General features: G+C 41.3%; 2 protein-coding genes across 2 annotated transcripts; both read right to left on the reverse strand.

Moving 5' to 3' along the window:
* Positions 1-1510: 1510 nt before the first annotated feature.
* Positions 1511-3983, reverse strand: LOC122005552. The gene is made up of 7 exons (XM_042560629.1): positions 3569-3983; positions 3270-3356; positions 2939-3193; positions 2708-2872; positions 2576-2629; positions 2290-2436; positions 1511-2164 (listed from the first exon to the last, which is right to left on the reverse strand). Exons 1-7 carry the CDS (start codon positions 3737-3739, stop codon positions 1787-1789), a joined length of 1257 nt encoding a protein of 418 aa, XP_042416563.1. The 5' UTR covers positions 3740-3983; the 3' UTR covers positions 1511-1786.
* A 1328-nt stretch (positions 3984-5311) lies between these two features.
* LOC122005553 (O-fucosyltransferase 36-like) lies at positions 5312-11286 on the reverse strand. The gene is made up of 3 exons (XM_042560630.1): positions 9767-11286; positions 5903-6152; positions 5312-5793 (listed from the first exon to the last, which is right to left on the reverse strand). Exons 1-3 carry the CDS (start codon positions 11128-11130, stop codon positions 5617-5619), a joined length of 1791 nt encoding a protein of 596 aa, XP_042416564.1. The 5' UTR covers positions 11131-11286; the 3' UTR covers positions 5312-5616.
* Positions 11287-22471: the final 11185 nt, after the last annotated feature.

Below are 22471 nucleotides of genomic sequence, written 5' to 3' on the forward strand. Positions count from 1 at the left end.
ACTTTCGATCAATTCTAGGACGGTCGGATCATAAGGGCTCAGTCCTCTCACTGCTCTCGGGCATAGCTTCCCGTCTACTCCCGGTCGGCTCTATATTAGTCGCACCCCAAGGGTCCGGTCTCCTCACTACTCTTGGGCACAATTTTCAATCTACTCTTGATCGGCTCTATGTCGGTTGAACCCCAAGGGTTCAATCTCATTCACCTTCCTCCACCCAATGAGAGTTCGTTGTACATTTTCTATCATTAACATTCTCTGACAGCCAACATTCGTACAAAGGCAGTATAAAAAAGAGGTCTTTACATGGCCTCTTTCTAACTTGAGCGTCGGAGGACTTGTGCCAGAGATCTCTTGCCTGATTCTTGCTTTAATACTCTTGTGTGCTTAGTATGTGGTATTTGCGTGCTCGTAAATATCATTGGCAATTACCCTCCTTTTTTGCTAGTCCTAGGGTCGGGTCTTCTCCCCGTCAACATTCTAGCTCTTTTTCTCGACATCTCCATCCGATTCAGTTTCCAGAAAGGATCAATGATAAAGAAAATACTTTAATATAATAATATTATATATAATAATTTTAATCAAGTTTGAATAATTTTAATTAATACATGGGTAAAACACATGTCAATGGTCGAGTAGTAACAGTGCTAAAAATACTAGCATTAACCTCTAGTAATGCTCATTGTATTGCATTACCAAACTCTGAGGAGCTTTCACTCCAAAAGACAAACAGGGACAACTCATGCGTGAACGTGAACATGTTCATGAACATGAATATGAAATTACAGTGAACAGGCTGAGTGCCAAATCCTAATCATTCACATGTTGATTGATGGTCCAAAAAAGAGAGGGAATAAAAAAAAAACATCTCGACTTTCTTATTCAATCACTCATCCATGACAACCAAAAGAGAGGAAGGAATGGACGCTCTTGTTCTTCTTTTTCTTCGCCACACATGGCTCTGCAACATGTTCAGGAATCTAAATCATGAATGGAAAAGCCATACAAAGTTAGGTGAAGGGCCCTCCAACAAAGAAGACGCAAGCAATAATTCTCCTCATTTGCACATTGCAACAAATAATTGGCGGGCTTAGGGTTCACAGTGAAAGGCAAAAGAAGCCACTCACATGCACAACATTGATCCTTGGCATCTTTCGAGCTGTTCACTGTGCTCTTCTTTTGGAACCATCTACCACCAATTTGTGCAACACAATATCGTAGTCATTCTAACCATTGCACCATCAGATATTCGGATTAGACCCGAATGAACACTGCCTCAATCAGTCTTGGTCAAGCAAAAACCATATCTTGTTCACTATCATCACAGAGAAAATTACAACAAAACAAAGAAACAAATAGCAGAAAAAGAATACTGCAACAGCAGGATTTATTTCTTCCAATCCAAAGAAAATATCATCACTACTTTGTATTTTATTTTTTTTCCTGATATTTCTACCAAGTCCATGCAAATTTTTGTATTTGTCCCCACGGCACATGCTGACAGTAGCAAAAATTTACAGTTGTCCTTGAAAACATTCAAAGACAAATCTCATTAGATATCATTATAGAACTGAACAAAGAACCCAGAGTATAAATTACAAGAAAAAAGGAAGAAACACAGGACCACAAGCCTTATCTCTTCCAAGACGCATATCACCTCTCTCCATACACTTTCACGGAGAGGACAGCATTAAGAGAAACAAGTAAAATTAATACAACTGAGGAAATTAAAGGAAGATCATTGATGAGGAATTACACTTGGGATGAGGAATTTTTTTTAGTTTAGTTTCTAGGGACATTCTGAGTTTCTGCCAGGACCTCCGTAGTAGAAGTAGTGTCCCCAGTGACCCCCATTTCCAACCTGCACATCGTAGCAGTTGGGTTGCTCTGTGAAGGTGGCAACGTCCGTTGGATTCCTCAGGATGTTGGATCCATCAACTATTTGGATGTTCCTGATGTAACTGGACTTGCGAAAGCCTTCTCCAGGGAAGTGGCCACTGCCCATGGCAGTGGACGTGTGCTCACCACCTGCTTCAGAGTTCACAACTTCCCCTCCCCACTCGATCATGGAGGCGCCCTCTGCGAGGTAGGAGAAGAGGAAGGAAGGCCAGTAACCGAGCACTTGGTTATTCCCAAATTGCATCCACCAATGACCTTCCGTTGGGTCCTGTCGCAACCATCAAATCTTTTTATTGGTGAGTTTTGTATTGGTTCGAGCATTTGGTGAGTCCAATCTAATTTTGTTTTGAAAGAAAGGAAGATAATTGATTGCAAATTGTCTATACTTTTTACCTTCCAAACAAGTATACTGATATCATATTGCGAACCCTCAAATCTTGAAATGGGATAGATAGTTGCACCCATTGCAATGTCACTGTTGACTTGAATGAATCCAGAACATAGCAAATTGTAGCATCCTGTGGCTTGATAAGAGTCACTCTTCAATTTTTTTTTTTTTAAAAAGAAAGAAATGTGTCAGAACATGTGGGTTTCTTATCTGATTCAGAAGCCAAGTCCAGAAAGTGCCAGTCCAGCTTGCATGCACAGGATGGACATTCAAAGGTTAAGGGGAACTTACAGTCCAGTAAGTGAAGAGTCTGGTGTTGTCATCCCCATAAAGATCAGGGCTTACCTGGGGAATTGTACAAACAATAAAGATTAATGCCTGAAAAACAAAATGGTTGATCAATTACAGCAGAAGGGATGATACCTGCCAACCGGCCTCAATGCTATTGAGATCTTCCCCAAAGGAACCTCCCAGAATCCAAATCTGAGACAGGCTGAACTCATTGCCCTGCGCAATCCTTGGCTCCCACACATTGATGGTAGCCTTTGCCCCGTAGTAGGTATCTCCTTCGACGTAGGCAATTGCATGCTGCCAAGAAGAGTTAAAGCACAGAAGATCAGAGAAAGAATCGAAATTGCAAAAATTTGGTTATACCTGGTGGCCATTCTCATTGAGGAGGTCAGGTTCAGCAGAGAGTGGATTAGGGGTGCTCCTGTGTTGTTTCCTGCCATAATTCTCCACGGACATGGCTCTGAGCAGATCATCCTTTTTTGTTCTTCTGATGGGGATGGTGTTCTTCGGGCACCTGCCGTTTTTGTGCCAGAGCTGGGATTGGGATGGAAGCGTCTTCTTCGATGCAAGCTTGCTCTCGTCAAAGAGCATGCCGTCCGGGTGAAATGCTGGCCTCATCTGGCGAGTTTCTCAAAAGTGTCAGTGGAATGGAGGATGGATTTAGCAGGAGGAAGGGAAAAGGAACTCCTTGAACCTGGATGGTGTGGTTCTTGAGGAAGGGGTGATCGAAGGCGGGTTGTTTGGAGATGTGGACGCAGTCTATGATGTCTCCATCTGGGCTCTGCAGAAGCGGATTAGATTTAGGGTTCTTGGCTACCCAATTGGATGGAACTTAAGCAGCAGAAAGAAAATGTAGATGAAACCATCGGAAAGAGGACGAAATTGGGTCAAAAGTTTACTTCAAAAAGTTCGAAAGATGAATCTTAGAAGGGAAAATGTAGGATTGAATTGCACCAAAATCTAATCATTAATGTCCTGTTAAAAAGGAGTGACCTTGATGCTCTTGACGGCCTGCTTGTTGAGCTTCTTAAGATGCCGCTTCACCTCCACCCTCCTCGTTGCCGCCGCCGCCGCCGCCGCCTCTTCGCTGCACGATAAGCATACTACTGCTGCCACCGCCAGCAACCACGCCGCCCGGCGAGTCGCACTAAAGTGTGCTGTCATCACTCCTTTTCCCACCTCCACCTCTCTCTGTCTCTCTCTCGCTCGCCAAAAAGAAAAGGTTTCCTTAAAATTTAGCTCCTTTCTGGGAACCTTTTATCTCCCTCGCACTCTCCTCTAACTCCCCACACTCACCCACCGTCCGTCCTCCACACCACCACCCCCGCGTACCTACACGCTTCGATGACCTCTGTTTACGCCATTGCCGTCTAAATCAAAACCTTCGCTATAAATTAAAAGCGAAGCAATTCCTCTTTGTGATTAATTTAAAATTTATAGCGAAGCAATTCCTCTTTGTGATTAATTTATCTCCTGCGCAGCTGTAGCAGTGCAAGAGTGTGGATAAGCGACGAAAGCCTTACTTTACAACTAGCTCGTTGTCGTCTTCTTCTACGGCCTCTCTACTCTAGCTATTTGCGTTTCTCTTGTCCCCTGTTCGTTATTGCTCGCAAAATTGACTCTTTTTACTGCTGCATCACGAGGACGCAGGCTTCATGAGTCGAGGTAGAGGAGCGGCCGGTGTGGCGAGCAAGGAAATGATTGAGCGAGACGGCGGTGCAAATGGATATTTGCAGGCGCACGTCAGTCCTAGCGCTGAGAATTCGTTCAAAACCGAATAGGATTGATCAAAAATTGAATAAAAATTTTTCTATAAAAATAAAATTGGCAGAATCAATAAAATATTAATTAAATTTTATTTAATTAATTATATTTTAAATAAAAAAATTAATATTAATTTAAAATTAAAATCAAATAAAAATTAAAAATTAAATTAATCAAAATGAATTTTTAAATTCAATCGATTAACTTGGATTAATTCAGTTTTATCGAATTTTTCGCACCCCTGCACGTCAGATTCTGCATGACTGTCAAATTTGACACCCGCAAGAATAGTGAGGTCTAAATTCTTTTTATTTATTTATTTTTTTTTTTTGAACGGTTTGCCTTTAATGTTTTAAAGTTTCTGCTATCTGCTCCAATTCAAGTTCTGCTTATCGCCATCACAAAGGCTAATTCCGATGCTCTTGTCCCTCCGTCTCTTTCAACTGGGAGCATAAATTGCTTTACTGCTTTCTTCAACACCTCGTTCTTGCAATTAGGTGGGTCTTAATGAGTTGCCAAAGAGGGTAATGCTGACTTCGTGTTGGAGATTTTGGAGGCTGACACAAGTAGTTCAGAGATTATTAGATTGGCATATGATGTGCATATATTGACATCTTAAGCAACAGCTTCAATGTTTTGAACTCATTAAAGGTGTTATAGAAACGTAATAAACTCCTGCTGAACTTGAAAATGGAAAATGAACAGAAAGAGGGAACTGAAATTGGGTTGAATGCTTCTTATTACAATCTATATCAAATACAAGAAGTAAATCAAGTTACTTAGACCTACAAAGGAATACACAAAACGGTAGATCTCCGTTTTGTCTCTCTCGATCATTGTACAATATGGCAGGCGAATTTTGGTACAAATTGTGGGAGAAGCAGTGTGCACTTTGCAGATGTGAAGCATCCACAGGATCAACAGGGAGAGACTTTCATTTTTTTATCACTCTGATGCCAAGCCATTCAGGTGGAAATTTTAATATCCAGTATATTTCTCATCCCGGTGATGTTTCATTCCGCATCAGATCCTCATGTGGACTAATCGATAAGTCTTCCTCGAGATGTTTACCCTCTTTACAAACTTCACAAAAATGAAAGATTTCTTTCTCGGTTCTAATCTTACAAGCAAATTCCAATAAACAAATTGAGATCATCTGTAAGCAAACGCTCTTGTACAAGTAAATCTACACAAAATTTACAGAGAGAACCACTGAACACAGCAATACAGGCCATGGTTTTTGTTCTTTCTTCAACATGCAGCTGGTCTTCATTCTTTCACTCGTTTTCAGCAATGTAGTTTGGAAGCTCACCCTGACAGAGGTATTCGTCGCACTGGGAAGCCGATTCCCAGCCCCTGCGAAGTCTGATTATATCTTCAGTGAATGTCGAACCTGATGCACCTATGAATACTGATGACATGGCACAAATTGTCTTGTCCAGCATGGCCTCAACCTGCAGGAATAGCTCACTGTAAACACCGTGAAATGGACATATTGAAAAGAGTCTGTAGCTTTCACCCCCTAAGTTTCGCGTATGAAATTTTCGAGCAAACAATGTTTACCTGACCATCTCCCCCAAGTCGATTTCGGTATAAAAGAGCATCCCATTTTTCAGCACTGTTATGACTTGGCCTCTTGACTAGTGGAATTTGTTTGTCGCCTAATACAACCAACGACTGGAGAAGATTTGTTTCGCTTTCAGCTGCATCTGTAGATAGATAAATAACTGGAGCATTGGCTTTCTCAGCAACACGCAATATGCACTCTGCAGCTTGAGGAATGGGGAAAAAGCAGCTTTCCTTCTTAGCATTGCTGCGACAGATGTCAACAGATCACAATTGTCTTCTCTTTCAGTAAACAACAATCAACAAAAAAATGTGTTATCTGTGTTCTGGCTAGGTTTGCATGACATATGAAACAAATTTTTAGTGTACGATGAGAGAAATACTTGAATTGGTCAGTGAAAAAAAAGCTTTTGATTGGAAAAACATGGGAATTTGTGAGATGTACAGTGAAGGATGATTGAAACTATCACAAATCAACAAGTATGACCCTTACAATATAGATAAAAGATTACATCTCAACACACTTCCAATGTTAAAGATTTAACTAATTATTATACCAGTTCTTATCTATAATATGCCATCGAAGTACAGATACACATTATGATAAACTTGAGTCTTGGGTGAGCAATAAGGCTGCATTAGTTTGATTTATTTAATTTCTCTCTTTAGTAATGATTTTTGTACTTTACAAAACTAAGTTATAATCCACATTATAAGACATTGAACCTTGGGCTAAACAGATAGGGAAACCTGTATAACAAGCTGCAACTGTGCATCCATAGCCTAGATCCAAAAGAAAGACACTGGCAGATACGCCATTGCATCCAGCTACAAGTTAAGCTACTTAGTTGCCTCGTGAGTGACTGACCATGGCAAGGTAGTGCTGACGGATAATATACTCATTTAGTATCACAATGGTAAGAGAGCAGATGATCCATTAGTTGAAGTGATTAAGGAGCTCCAGCACTCAATAAGTCATTTGGGTTGGTTAATTGGTGAAAAGCCGCGAGGTAATGTGCCATGGTTCGTGGCTTCTAAGCTATTTGCAACTTCCAAAGAATTGTTTATCAACCTCTAGGAGGAAGGAACATCAGAATTTATTTGACCAACTATCCAGAATTTGCATACAATGTAATCTTTTAGATACTCTCCACATGACATCATATGTACAGATTTCTCAATTGTTGGGAAGTATTCCTTGCCTTCTAAAAGTCAATAATCAAAATGCCATGCGATCATCTCTCAATTTAACAACTGATATGTTGCTGGAAATTAAACAAGTAGTCTGCAGCATGAAGAAAAAAGGAGCATGATGGAACAAAATAGATCGTTGAACTGAAAGAAAGACTGATTTCTCCTAAGAACAAAGAAGGAACTTGAGAACTTCATGTAATGTATCATGGAAATTGAGAGAGAATAAAAGACACCATATAGAAAGAATTCTAGCATAATACTCTGACTAAAATAATATAAACACCCATATAACAATAACCTCTAACACTTGTCCCATGGAGGATAGATATTGATCAATATCAAATTTAATTATTGAAATGAAGAGACAAAGGATGAAGAATTGCAGGAAAAAGAAGTGGATCCTGTACTGAATACTATAACCAATTTTGTCTCGTTTTCATGTTCTGATTGAATTCATTCCAGTTATGATCAAAGGAGAAACCGACTAGGATAAGGCTTGGTTGTTGTTGTTTATATGATCAAAGGAGAAGGTTATTCTTTTTACCAAACTTTTGCGGGATCAAATCATAATCTTAAATTTTATAATCAGATAAGAACAAAAAATATTTCTCAATGAGTCTCTTTGCCCCTTATTTTTTGAGAATTAGAAAGACCCTTTTCGAGTTTAACTTACAACATATACTGTTGATATAACGGGGAGACAATATCAGAAGAGAGACAACATAAATTCTGAAATAACTCAGATAAGGAGAATATGTAAAGACAGAATATTAGTTCTGACATCTAGAAAAGAAAAATCATACTAGAAGGTACAATTTCAGGGTTAAAAAAATGTTGTAGGAAAAAATGAGATCAGGATTACACATCTACTTTGAGAGAGGAAAAATGACAAGAGTCCTAATTTTTTATTTTACTCATAGAGAAAAAGATGGCAGGAGAGGCCATGTAAAAGCCAGAAATCAACTATGAGAGCAGAGAAATGTTGCAAGAGACAAGATACCTGCAATAATGCACAATATACTTAAAGATGGAAGGAAAATTAGAAAAATGATAAAGAAGAAATCTGCAGGAGATGAAGAATATTAAAGGTTCGTAACTTCCTTTATTTCAACAGTGTGTCCTCCTTTCTAAGAATATGTAATTTATTTTTCACATTTCTCTGTTGTGTACCGTCATTTTAAAAAATACATTCTTTTTCAAAGATGTCCAATTATTTCTTAATGTTCTTTATTGATCCTGCCTTTTGATCTCCTTTGTTATTACTCTCAGCTCTTTTTTAACTGTTATTCCTTTCTTCTGCTCCCTTCTTTCAATTTTTTTTGCTAGATTGGACCCATTGTGGTTGGGCCTGAACTTGTTAGGCCAAGACAAAAGACACTAAGGTTAAACAGGTAAGTTATGGAGGTTGTGGCATATTGTGGTCAAGAAGAATTGCAAGTGGAGAGATGGAACAATAGAAGGATGCAGAGGAGGCAAAAGTGAATCTTCAGGTGACCGTATGGACCAGGATGGAATGGAGGCCAACACAATAGATGAGGCTCTGTTGTTTAATAACATGAACTGTAGGTCAATGAACCTTTTGGTATTGTTATTATGATAAAATGTCAAGATGAGCTTGTCTCTGCATTTCCATGGTGGCAAAGGTGTAGCGGGCATGATGATCCTAGGTGAGAGAGCTCAAGTTGATTGTACTTAGCAAAGAAAGTGATGTTTAGCGCTATGTTTATGGAGAGTGTCCTTACCCACCCAAATGTGATAACTAACCATTACCCTGATAAGCCCGACCATTGACCCTAAATTCCCAACTCAAGTTAGTCGTAGCTATCTCATTTAAGCTTATAAATCACCCAACACTCACTATGTCAGACTAAACTAAGCCATGTATGTCTCCATAGGCCATGCATATCTCCTTGGTTACGACTTGACTTCCCAACGCGATATAAATAATCTATAGTTCAAAGCCACCTCTAATTGAACATATGATATGGGGCCTAATGGTGGCTTCACTACCACACAAATAACTGTTTCCAACACTTCCCCATCCTAATACCATTTGCCATAACCTACAAGATGAGAGTAACCTATTAACTTGTCAAGCTCAACTACTGGCTAAAGATACATAAGCCTAAGTTAATAAAAGATCACTATCTAGGATTATGAACCATTAATCAGTTCATAACTTACCATGTACTACTAAACAAGGGTGTTATAAAAGTATTTAAAGGAAAGGAGATACAGGAGAGTGAAAAGGCTTTGCATAATTCAATGCGATAAGGAGATGAGGAGAGGTAGAAATAGGCAATAAAGGATTGAGAGTATAAGAAAGACAATGTGAAACATATATTCACGACTAATATAACACTTGATCACCTAATTACCAATGTGGGACAAACACTATACATTGTTATACATATAACCATTAACTCTAACAGTGTAATGTACTAAGCATTGAGCATCAGTTAGTTGGATAGTACACATTACCATCGATCATCGACTTTAATAATCACTACAATTTACCAAATTCTCTTAAGTGACATTGATGAATGAGATTATAAGTTATTAGTGCACCAATTCAGTTACTTAGGCAAGAGAAATTGCAAAACATGTATCTGAAGCTCGAAAAATACATCATATGAAGAAATCAGAAGTGGAGATGCGATGGCTTACCAAAATTTCAAGAACCCATGTCGACGAAAATGAAGGGCAATGAAATTGTTTCCTAAGAAAGTTTGCACAAACCGTTGTGCTGTGAGATAAATGTACCGACTTGGCTGGATCACTGTCTTGCATTTGTGAGCAAGTGGTCCTCCTGGCTGCATCACCCATTCTTCCTCCACATCAGCATAGAACATATCTCCGATAGCAATCACCTCATCATTTGATGAAAATTTGGGCATTATGTCGCCAATGACCCTCTTCTTTTGTGTCTTCAACTTGGCATCCTCGGGCCAAGCAGCCTCAACTTTAGCAAGAGAAAGCCCCAGGTTCCGCAACCTTTTAATGTGCTCGTCATCCAGAAAGCAAGGTGGCGAAGCAATGTAGCATATAAACCTATCGATCTTCATCTTATTCTTTTTCATCTCAGCAAACTCGTCGAATGAGATCACCACCTTCCTTCCAAAGCACTCATTAATGTGGTTGATATCCAAGACGCGATCATACTGGTAATCAGCCTTCGCGCTCGGGAGCACCAGCACTCGGTGGAGAAGCGCCGCAAAGAACATGTGCTTCTCCAGGCAGATCAAATGATTGGACATCTGGCCTGACAAACAGATCGCAAACAAAAAACTATTTTTCTTAGGATTCCATTCGATTGTTCTTCTTTCCGCAGGCTTGTCCACCTTCCTGCACACGCCGACGCCAAGGCCAGCTAAGTCGAAGCCCACATTCTCATCCGACGCCTCGGAGGAGAGATTTCCGAACCGGTGAGAAGAAAGCAGAGCGCTCTGGATCTCCTTGTTCAGCTTGATCTGATGGACGAGGGCAGATCTGATCTCTTCGACGGTGGGAGAGGAAATCGGAGCCTTTGGTTGATCTACCTTGACGGCGGACGTGGAATTGGGCGCCGATGTTGAATTCGGAGACAAGAAAGGAGGGGGAGAAGGAGCGGCGCCGGCAGAGAGAGTGAAATTCCAAAGCCTAAAGAGCTCAATTTGCTGGTTCTTGAGGAGATAGAGAGCGCGGAGCTCGGCCTCCCGCATGCGGTCGCCGCCAGATGAGGAGGAGGAGGAGGAGGTGACGACCGGGACGAAGGAGACGCCGCGGAAGAGACGACCGAAGTCGAGGGAGAAGAAGAGGAGAACGAGGATGAGTGGGAGGGAGAAGGCTAGAAGCAAGGACTTGCTGGACCACAACCGGCGGCCGACGCGGGTAGGGAATGCAGAGGCGATCTCGAAGACGGAGGAGGAAGGAGACGAACGGCGGAGAGGGAGGGGCTTCGCTTCGTTCTGCGGGACGAGGTTCCGTCGTTCCTCCTCGTCCTCATCAGAAGAATGCGAAGGGGAGGCGGGGAGCGATTCCATCCTCGCCATAGGAAGGCCGGCGAAGAAAAAAAAACAGGAGAATGCGAGAAGAATCAAATGAGGAGGAGGAGGAGAACGGCTGTGTTGAAGAGGAAAGCGAAGGAAAGCGAGGGAAAGCGATGCCACAACCGATGCCGACGAAGTGTTCGATGGTTTTACACAGTGAGGAGTAAAAAGAATGGAAAACAATAAAACTGATTATTTATTACCATGGGAATGAAAGCATAGCATCGAATTGATTTTTCTTTTTTATCTTTATTTTATACATCATTACAATAAACAAATATTTCGAATTGACCATTTGCATTTCCCAGCACGTAGAATTAAGTTAGCTTAATACGATAAGGACTTCACTCCGAACTTCTAGTACATTAACAGAGTGTGGGAGAGTTGGTAAGATGGACCTGTGAATTAATTATTAGGGTGTGTTTGGTTCGAGATTATGGTGGATAATCTTAGTTATTTGTCTATAATTATTTATGATAACCATGTTTGGTTCGAGGTTTTTTTGGATTCCTAAGTTTTCCTCGATTCCAAAACGTCAGCACATGTCATCAATTGGGGCATCCAACCCGGAATAGAAATACCTTTGGCTGTCTTGGTTTTTCTTGATTCCTGAGGTTATGAAATTTTTTGTCCGAAATTATCCTTCTATATGACCAGAGCACGAAGGTGGCGGTAGTAGGCTGTAGTAAAAGGCGTCGGGCGGCGTGGGCAGCGGTCGGCTTCGTCGGAGGTGGCAGCAGATAGCAGATCGGCAGGAGGTCAGCGGTGGGCGGCAGGCAACGAGAGACGGGCAGGTGGTGGGCAGCGAAGGCGGTCGGCTGCAGCAATAGGCGTTGGGGTGCGGTCGGTGGGCAGCGGTCGGCGTTGTCGGACGTGGCAACAGATCGTTGGATGGCGTCGCGACAGGTAAAGGGAGACGGGCGAGCGGTGGCCAGTGAAGGCGGCTTGTGGGCAGCGAAGCGGCTTGTGGCGGTGGGAAAAGGTCGGCAGGAGGCAAGCGGTGGGCGGTAGGCAAGGAGAGATGGGCGGACGGTGGGCAGCGAAGGCGGCTTGCGGCGGTGGGCAACGCGAGGCGAAGGCGGCTTGCGGCGGTGGGCAACGCGAGACGAGGAAGAAGAACAACTTTACTTTTATCTACAACGTTTTTTTTACTTTTCTATTTTAAGTTAAATGTTACTATTTTAATTAAAACTTTATTAAATGAAAACAAATTGTAAGTAAAATTTCATTATTAACTTTAATAAATTATTTAAATAGATTATAAAATAAAAAATAAAATATTATCTAATTTTCTTTATTTATATTATTGAATATTAATATTATTAATTTAATTTATTTTAAAAAAATAATCAAATATTAAATTGATTTAGTTATAAAATATCTTTGATGGAACAAAGGATAATACCGTAAATATAAAATTAGGTTATACATTAGAACCTCCAAACAAACAAGTTTGTGTTACATTACTTAGAATTAAACCAAACGACATTAGGTTATGTTTTATTCCTTATAACCTTAGTTATATGATTACTAGGTAATTACATAACCAAGATTATAAATGATAACTTGAACCAAACACATCCCTAGAATAATATTTATGTAGATGTACCTGATCTACATGTCGCTTCATTTGTTCTTTTTGATTTTATTTTCATTTACTCGTGCGGTTGACAGAGCCATAGGTTAAAGCATTTCTAATGATTAAACCTCTTAATAATTTTTTAAAATTTTTACTATGTTTATCAATATCATATCATAAGTATAAAAATCTATTAGAATATTTCTAATAGTTAAACCTCTTGATCTTATTCGAAGGCGCGAATTTAGAAAGTTAGGGAGATGATAATTCTGTTGATTAGATGAAGACCTCATTTTCTATAAAATAAAATTAAAATTAGGGAAGGGGTCCTTGACGTTAGCCCTCCGATGCTTAAATCAGAAACAGGAAAAGAAAAAAGTGAGTATTAAGGATAAAGATTTTTTCTTATCTTTTTTTTCATACATGACGTGCCCCTTTTATACTTTTTCTGGTGACCTTCCATTTTTCCTTATTTAATAATATTGATTATCAACAGAGAATATCTTTGTCCATACTTCTTCTCATTTAATGATAGATGGAGTGCTCTATTTAGTTTTCTCTTTCCTTTATTAATTATCCATCTTTTTCTCTTTTATCATTTTATTGCTTCATTAAGTGTATAGTATCAACGCCATTCTTCGAGCCAGACGAGTGGCCCGCTCGGCTCGAGCTTCCGGCCTGCGTAGCTTATTCTCCTGCTGACTGAATTAATTATGTTTGTTTACTCAGATAGCCGATCGGACAAGGGTCTCTCTGATCGGCTAATGATCCTTTCAGATTCCTGTCCTTAATTTTCATGTTTTAATCCTTTCATATGATTAATTATTAATTCTTATCATGTTTATTGAGTTAGATTCATATTATGAGTTTTATTATAATTCTTCCTATTTTTATGGATTTCTATTTATAATTGTGCACTTATATTTTCTAGGGATTGAGCTCAAGTTGAACAAAATTAGATCTCAAGGCTTTAGTCAAGGAGAAGTCCAATCTGAAGAAATTGTAGCCATTGGATCAGATCTGAAATAAATTAAATAAAAGATTCAGATCTGATTAATTCTAGTCGTTCATCAAGATCTGGTTGATTCTAGTCAATCTGTGTAGATTTGGGATGATCTGAGCCGCTCATCTTGATCCAACCATCCTGACCAATCAACAGGATCCAGTTGATCTTGATCGTTCAATCAGATTTGATCTCATCCATTCACATAGATTTGGGATAATCCTGGTCGTCTGATCATAATTGGGGAAATAAAACTCACCGAGCATAGTAGATCTGGATGAGGAACGTTGTTGGCCTGACGCGAATGCGGCGAAGCACTTCTTCTTTGTCATCCACTACACTAAAGTCGCCGCCGGTCCACCTCCACACCACCGTCGGTCGACCACCTCCTCTCCATCTCAATCTACGCGGTCATCCCTTCCCTTTCCCTCTTCCGCCTTCATTTCATCAACAGCTTCTCACGTCGCACCCACCTCTACTTCAGATCCAGACCGCAACCCTCTTCTCTTCGGGCTAGAAGAGAAGAGGTCCTTCATAGTCCTTCATCTGGATCAAATTTGGACAGAACCCTATAGCTCTGTGTTCATCAGCAATTCTTCTTTATCAGATTTCAGACAGCTTTGGATTGTTCCATTTCTTCACTTGATTCGAATTGATTTGTGATGTTTCTTTTAGTTGGTTGATTAATTGTTGGACCCTGTGGTTATTTTGATGTGATCAACCAAGTTTATGTTATGTCTTGTTTGTCTGATCCCTGTGTCTAAGTGTGCAGGAGCTTAGGAGCGCAGGAAGTCGAGCGGAAGACGCGGCTAACGAGAAGGACGGCACGGGAAGGGAGCAGACGGGTTCGGTGCGTCCGAAGGACGAGAGAGCTGCGGAAGAGTACACCGATGGGCGTGAAAAACGTGCGCGGCGTTCGAGGGACGTAAAGCCGGGATGGAAGATTGCTCAAGGAGAAGGCCGAGAATTGAGTTCGGGTGAGCCCTATTCCGGTTGGCTGAAATCACCCAAGCAAACCGAACCAGAGCAAGTCAACCGGGAGTTGACTTGATAAGTGTTCGGTCGACCGAACACCATGATCGGTCGACCGAACACCATGATCGGTCGACCGAACTCCTAACTTCAGAAGCCAATCGCTCCAGCCACGTCAGCAACCAGCAGTTGGTTGATCGGTCGATCGAACCGAAGATAATCAGAGACTTGGTCGAAGCGATTTGATCGGGTCAGATCGAGACCGTTGGTTGATCGGTCGACCGAATACAAGGATCGGTCGACCGAACCTAAGCTCGATCCACAGAGCCTACATCCAAACGGGAAGATGGGAAAGTACACAGGTTCGGTCGACCGAATTTGGGGATTGGTCGACCGATCCCCCTCTCGAGTCAAACCCTGATCCCGAAGATCAGGGGCTCTGGATGAGTCTTGGAACCCCTATATAAAGGGGTCTCGAACAGAACAATAAACAACGAAATTCATCAACTCTGTAATTCTTTTCTAAGCAACCTCTGTGCTCTTAAAGTGTAAAAGGCTTCTCTGCCTTCAAAGAAGGAGACTCTTTTAGTGCGCCTTTCCACGCCTTGGATTAACAACCGTCTCGGTTGTAACCAAGTCAAATAGCTGAGTCGTCTCTCTTTTCTTTTCTGTTAATTACTTTAATTATTAGTGTTGCTTTATTTTAGAGTTGAAAGTTTGAGGAGGGTATAATTTTTTATTGAAGGCAATTCACCCCCCTCTTGCCGGTTCCTGTTGCACCAACAAGTAGTATCAGAGCCCAATAGCCTCAGAAGGACTAATCGCCATCTGAAGCACAAAGATCAGAACAATGGCCAACGCGAACATTCATCCCCCGAAGTTCAATGGAGATTTCGCTACATGGAAGCGAAAAATGGATGTATTCTTTAAAACAGATTTTGACATTCTTATTATAATGAAATATAATTTTGCAGCTCCAAAAGACAAAGAAGAAAACTAATGGACGAAGAAGGAGCAGATTGATTTCGTCGCTAACGAAAAGGCTGAGTTCCACTTGCTCAGCGTTCTTCCGCCCTGGAGGTAAATCAGATCGGAAGCTACGACTCCGCAAAAGACCTCTGGGATAAATTCCTGGAGCTCCACGAGGGTACCTCAGAAGCAAAGCTAGCGAGGCGAGACATCCTTCGGACACAACTAACGAACCTCCGGATGAACAATGGCGAGAAGATAGTGCAACTCCAAGCAAGGATTAAGGAGCTAATAACTCAACTAAGCAATCTTGGAAAAGAAGTAACAAATCGGGATTCCATCCGATACGTGCTCAACGCCTTCCCCAGAACTCCAGACTGGGCGTCCTTAGTAGATGCATACTACATCTCTAAGGACTTTGAGGTAAGTAACTTAGAAAATTTATTTTCTACCTTCGAACTTCACGAGTCTCGACTTGTAGAGAAACCAGTAGAGAAGTCGAACCTCAACATTGCCCTACAAGCCGAAAAGGACGATCTCGACTCCAAAGCATCGATCAACAAAACCGAAGCGACGCTACTGGTAAGACGTTTTAATAAATTTCTTAAATCTAACAAATTTAAATTGTAGTCGAGGAAGCATCAACACAACAGAAGGACGATCCGATGCTACAACTACAACGAGGAAGGGCACATCAAGGATGACTGCCCTAAACTGAAGAAAAAGAACAAAGAGAAACTTCAAAAATCGACGTCCTCTACACGCAAGAGCCTGAAGGCCACATGGGATGATTCTTCATCCTCCGAGTCAAAAGCCGAAGCTTTCTTGGGACTAGCACTGGTGGCCAACCATCTCTTCGAAGATGACTCAGACTCAGAGATGAGCATTGATCAAGGGGGAGAATCAGAAAAGGAAAGCTACGATGAAGGGGGAGCATCACCAAGTGAGGTAAGTAAGGTACGTGATCTCACTCTCTCTCAGTCTTTTAAGTTTATCAAAGTGCTTACTAAAGACTTAGTCAAATCAGAAAAAGAAATTGTCAATTTAAAAACAATGTTAGAAAATTTGAACTTAGAAAATGAGAAATTAAAAGTTGAAATTGAGAAATTGAAAAATAATGATGCATGCTTAAGTAAATTTCTAAAATCAAAATTAAGAATTTATAAAAAATTAAATTGGTATATTAGAAAACATCAGGGACAACATAGGAAAGTTCCCAGAAATTATGTACCCCCTAAATTTCTGAATAACCAAGTAGGAAAGAATCTATACTGGATTCCAAAATCTTTGTTAGACTAAAATTTTATAAGTTAGAGCTTACAGCGAGTAAATTAAACAATAAATTTCTTTATGAAGCTTTGTCTAAGGAAGTGGTTGTTGCTCCAATAACCAAGAAGGCCTAGTGCCTCGCCACGACCTGAAAGCCGAAATATCGAAATAAAATGTTTAATTAACTTTCTGGTAAAAGCATTAAAATTAGAATAAAATAATGCTTTGAAAAGTTTTTAAACATTTCCTTAGAAATTTTTCAAAAATATTTTTTTTCTAGAAAAATGGTTTTTGAAAGTTTTACTTAGAAAAATTCTCATTTTTCTCTAATTAAGATCTTTTCTGGAAATTAGATTTATCTAAGCTAAGTTTTTCTGAAAATAATATTAAATTTTCACTTAGCAATTTTTTTTTCAAAATGACTTAGAATATTATTTTTACCCCGTTTTTGCTGTGATCAAAAGGGGAGAATTAAGTAACAAGTTTATGGGGAGTTAGGAAAATTAAAAAATTTTCTAACTTATGGTGAAAACCTTATTTTTTGTACTTAAAATGTTAGTTTAGTAATTTTCTTAAAATTACTATTTGTTTTTTTTACCTTAACTTAAACTTGGGTTGATGCAAAAAAAAAAGGGAGAGATTGTTGGACCCCCGTGGTTATTTTGATGTGATCAACTAAGTTTAGGTTAGGTCCTGTTTGTCTGATCTCTATGTCTAAGTGTGCAGGAGCTTAGGAGCGCAGGAAGTCGAGCGGAAGACGCAGCTAGCGAGAAAGACGACACGGGAAGGGAGTCGACCGGCTCGGTGCGTCTGAAGGACGAGAGAGCTGCGAAAGAGTACACCGGTGGGCGTGAAGAACGTACGGGGTGTTCGAGGGACGTAAAGCCGGGACGGAAGACTGCTAGAGGAGAAGGCCTGGAATTGGGTTCGAGTGAGCCCTATTCCGGTTGGCTGAAATCACCCAAGCAAACCGAACCAGACCAAGTCAACCGGGAGTTGACTTGACAAGTGTTCGGTCGACTGAACACCATGATCGGTCGACCGAACCCCTAACTTCAGAAGTCAGCCGCTCCAGCCATGTCAGCAACCAGCAGTTGGTTGATCGGTCGATCGAACCTTCTTATCGGTCGATCAAACCGAAGATAATCAGAAACTTGGTCGAAGCGATTTGATCGGGTCAGATCGAGACTGTTCTCTGATCGGTCGACTGAATACAAGGATCGGTCGACCAAACCTAAGGTCAATCCACAGAGCCTGCACCCAGACGAGAAGCTGGGAAAGTACACAGGTTCGGCCGACCAAACTTGGGGATCGGTCGACTGAACCTGGGGATCGGTCGACCGATCCCCCTCTCGAGTCAAACCCTGATCCCGAAGATCAAGGGCTATGGATGAGTCTTAGAACCCCTATATAAAGGGGTCTTGAACAGAACAATGAACAACGAAATTCATCAACTCTGTAATTCTTTTCTAAGCAACCTCTGTGCTCTTAAAGTGTAAAAGGCTTCTCCGCCTTCAAAGAAGAAGACTCTTTTAGTGCGCCTTTCCACGCCTTGGATTAACAACCGTCTCGGTTGTAACCAAGTCAAATAGCTGAGTCATCTCTCTTTTCTTTTTTGTTAATTACTTTAATTATTAGTGTTGCTTTATTTTAGAGTTGAAAGTTTGAGGAAAGTATAATTTTTGATTGCAAGCAATTCACCCCCCTCTTGTCGGTCCCCGCTGCACCAACATTAATGCTTGTACTTAAGTTGTTCTTCCATGTTTTAGAGCATGTACTCTTTGTTGGTGCAACCTTAGGTCAAGGTTGACTTGGTTGACCAGGCTCGAGTTGACTTGACTCGAGTTGTGTTTTGATGTTTGACGAGTTATGTTTGACGTGAACAGAAAAGTTGTATCTTGATGTTTTACAAGGATACAAGCTTGGGAGATTGTGGGTGCAACCCGTGGTCAAAGTTGACCTGGTTGACCCGAGGTGAGTTGACCTGACTCGGAAAAGTCCAAGCAGGGAGCTTGGCACGGGAAAAGTCCAAGCAAGGAGCTTGGCATGGGAAAAGTCCAAGCAGGGAGCTTGGCACGGGAAAAGTCCAAGTATGGAGACTTGGCACGGAGAAGTCAAAGTTTGGAAGCTTGGCACATGGGAAGTCGGAGAGGGCTCGGTAGCTCGTTCTCCGGACTGTGGTCAGAGAGGGCTCGGGAGCTCGTTCTCTGGACCGGATGGAAGTCGGAGAGGGCTCGGTAGCTCGTTCTCCGAACTGTGGTCAGAGAGGGCTCGGGAGCTCGTTCTTTGGACCGGATGGAAGTCGGAGAGGGCTCGGTAGCTCGTTCTCCGAACTGTGGTCAGAGAGGGCTCGGTAGCTCGTTCTCTGGACCGGATGTGGAAAGTCCTGGTGAGTGAAGCCAGGCAGACGGTAAGTCCTGGTGAGTGAAGCCAGGCAGTGGGAAAGTCCTGGTGAGTGAAACCGGGCAGATTGGAAATCCTGGTGAGTGAAGCCAGGTGAAAACCCTAGTGAGTGAAGCTAGGTGAAAGTCCTGGTGAGTGAAGCCGGGCAAGGGAAAATCCAGATGGATTAAGGGTGATCGGACATCTGGTGTTGAGAAGGTCAAGTAGGTCAAGGGAGTGACCGGATACTTGACACGAAGAGAAAAGTCCAAGTGGGTCAAAGGGATTGACCGGACACTTGGTGGGGAGTCTTAGCAGGTCAAGGGAGTGACCGGATGCTAAGCATGATGTACCAAGAGGTCAAGGTTGACCGGATATTGGTTTGGACTTGGTTTAGGCAAAAACCAAGACCTGGATCGGTCTGGAGACCGATCAGAAAGCGATCAGTGCCTCTGTGAGCTTACTGATCGGTCTGGGGATCGATCAGCAAGAAGCCTGATCGGTCCCCGGGACCGATCAGGGTGCGCACAGCAAGTTGGGCAGAGTATTCTGATCGGTCTGGGGACCGATCAGCATAGAGCCTGATCGATCCCCACGACCGATCAGATCAGCCCCAGACCGATCAGGGTGATGCCTGATCGATCTGGCCCTAGCCGTTGTGACTCAACGGCTAGGTTATTTTGGGCTTCTGTGTTCTGGTCTTTTTGCCTGCAGGTTCGCAGGTTGGCTCAGGATATCAGAGGTTATAAGAAGAGATTGAGGGCTGTTGACTGCTATTCTTCTTCTTCCTCTCTATTTCTTCTTGCTGCTGCAAGTTCTTCTGCGAGCTTCGCTGAGCTCTTCGTTCCTGAAGCTTTTTGTGAGCTTCCACTCGGCTGGGACTTCAACTGGACAGTTGGTGCTGTGGTTGGATTCCCGTGAAGTTGCTGCTTCATCCAGTCGACAAGAAGGCAAGCTAGGGTTATTACATTTTTGTGTTGTACTTAGTTTCCTGCTGTATTCTTGTACTCCTGTTTATCTTACTGTTGCAAGACATTGTGGCGAGGTTCCTCCACCCATAAGGAGTTTATATTAGCCGATTTTCCGGGGACTCATCCACCGACGGATTGATAGGCTTCGTCCACCTTACGGACACGCCGAGGAGTAGGAGTTTCATCTCCGAACCTCGTTACATCGACGAGTTTGAGGTTTGCTATTCTCCGCTTTCGTTTCTATTCGTTTTATTTCCGCTGCGCTAACCTTGATTTGTAGAAAGAAACGAACGATTTGGGGCGGCTATTCACACCCCCCCCCCCTCTCTAGCCGCTATCATCGGTCCTAACACTCTTGTTATTTTGATTCATGCTCATAAGGTGTTCGACAAAATGCTTCTTCCAATAGTTAGGTTTAAATTGGTGCACTTTATTTTGCTTAATTCTTGCTTATCTTGTTTCTTTCAATTGCTATAAGTTTTGTTCTTTGTTTGAATATAATTATGTTAGATTAGATTTCTTTAATGCACTAGATTTCATTCAATGCTTACTTTATGTTACTTTAATTTTTTTACAATCATAGTTTAAGTTACACTAGATTTTCATACTTGCATTGCTCTTTTGTTCATTAGGTTTAATTTCATACTTGTTTTGTTATTTCATATCGTAGTTTAGAACTCAAATCCAACCCCTCGATTTCATGTTAAAAATTCAAAGTAATAATCAATCCTGAAGATATCATCCTATCATTACATTCATTGTGAGACGACCTGAGTCATCTCTATACTACTTTAGTGTAGAAGGGTTCGATGACTTTAATTATAATTTTGATAAGCTCCCGTAGTACAACACTCGAGCTCGTACTAAAATTTTGGCATCGTTGCCGGGGAATTGTAGTGGTGTTTGATAATTTTAGGATTGCTTCTTATATTTCTATAAAAATTAAAAAAATTGTCAAGTGTTTTAATGTTCATATATCCATGTATTTGATATCATATGCTCCCGTGTCTTTTAATCTTGTCTTTTAGTGTTTCAGTGTAAGACTAGGACAATTCTTTCAGTTCAATATGGATCTTTATTCTCAGCAATTTGGAGGTTTCAATGAATATCACAATTTGGATACTGGGCAAGTGAGGCACATATGTACTAATTGTGGTAGTCCATCACATCCAGTTGCTATATGTCATCTCATTCAAAAGACTGCTAGATTTCCTATGGAACCCCAATATTTCCAACATCAATATCAAGAGGCATATGATATAGCTCCTAGTACTTATAGTCATAACTAGGACAATTATTTGACTCGGTACTTTCAACCCCAGATTCTAGAGCAGCATGGATACTTTCAACTCAAGATTCCTGAGCAGTATGGGAATACACATCAACAGGCTATTGAGCATTCTCAATGTTACAATTCAGAATGGATGGACCATCAAGATTTCATGTATGGGAATGAGCAACAACAATTGGATCAATCTTTTCCATCATATCAGAGGCCACAAGGATTTCAAGATGATTCTATGCCCACATGGTCACATTCGGTTCAGTAGATCGATCCAGTACCTTGGGGAACATTTCAAAGGTTTACTGAAGAAGTTCATGCCCATAGTCAATCAGGATTTCAAGATCTGAAGGAGTTAATGTAGCAGATGCAGCAACAACAAGAGGCATATATCCAATCTCCGTAAAGAAATGAAGCATCACTACAGAATTGCCAGATGTATCTAGATCAAATTGCAGCATCCATCAACCAGCGACAAGCACAACTATCTAGTGAAGAGATGGATTATAGAGCTTGTGACAACCCTGATCCTAATCCTAAAGCTCTATAGGACTCCTCTGATTTTGTGTGTTGTGATGATATAGTTGTAGTTGATCCTAACTCAGATGATAATATTGTTGTTGTAGATATTGTTGATGCAGGTGTTGTTGGTGATGTTGAGGAGGTAGCTAAGTTTGATTATGAATTAGTTGATGAGAAAAGTGTAGGGACTTGCACGGTAGAAGCAATGCCCCAAGAATCACCTCTTTTGGCTACATAGTCACTTGAACCAGTTGGTGAAGAGGAAAGTGTAGGGACTTGTGCAGGTGAGGCAAAACCCCAAGAATCACTCCTTTTGGTAATAGAACCACCAAAGCCAGTACCTGAAGAGGAAGTCACATCCACTCTTCTAAAACCTTCAGATACCTTTTAGCATT

This window comes from Zingiber officinale, chromosome 7B, assembly GCF_018446385.1.
Source record: "Zingiber officinale cultivar Zhangliang chromosome 7B, Zo_v1.1, whole genome shotgun sequence".
Classification (NCBI taxonomy): domain Eukaryota; kingdom Viridiplantae; phylum Streptophyta; class Magnoliopsida; order Zingiberales; family Zingiberaceae; genus Zingiber; species Zingiber officinale.

Bases quoted from the DNA above. Each gene is read 5' to 3' on its own strand.
- LOC122005553 (XM_042560630.1), bottom strand. From the start codon at position 11,130: ATGGCGAGGATGGAATCGCTCCCCGCCTCCCCTTCGCATTCTTCTGAT. The intron at 6,153-9,766 runs GTAAGCCATCGC...CATCTGTCGCAG, and splicing joins CATGGGTTCTTGAAATTTTG to CAATGCTAAGAAGGAAAGCT. The intron at 5,794-5,902 runs GTAAACATTGTT...CTATTCCTGCAG, and splicing joins GACTTGGGGGAGATGGTCAG to GTTGAGGCCATGCTGGACAA.
- LOC122005552 (XM_042560629.1), bottom strand. From the start codon at position 3,739: ATGACAGCACACTTTAGTGCGACTCGCCGGGCGGCGTGGTTGCTGGCG. The intron at 3,357-3,568 runs GTCACTCCTTTT...CCGCTTCTGCAG, and splicing joins AGGCCGTCAAGAGCATCAAG to AGCCCAGATGGAGACATCAT. The intron at 2,165-2,289 runs GTAAAAAGTATA...TGGTTGCGACAG, and splicing joins TCAGTATACTTGTTTGGAAG to GACCCAACGGAAGGTCATTG.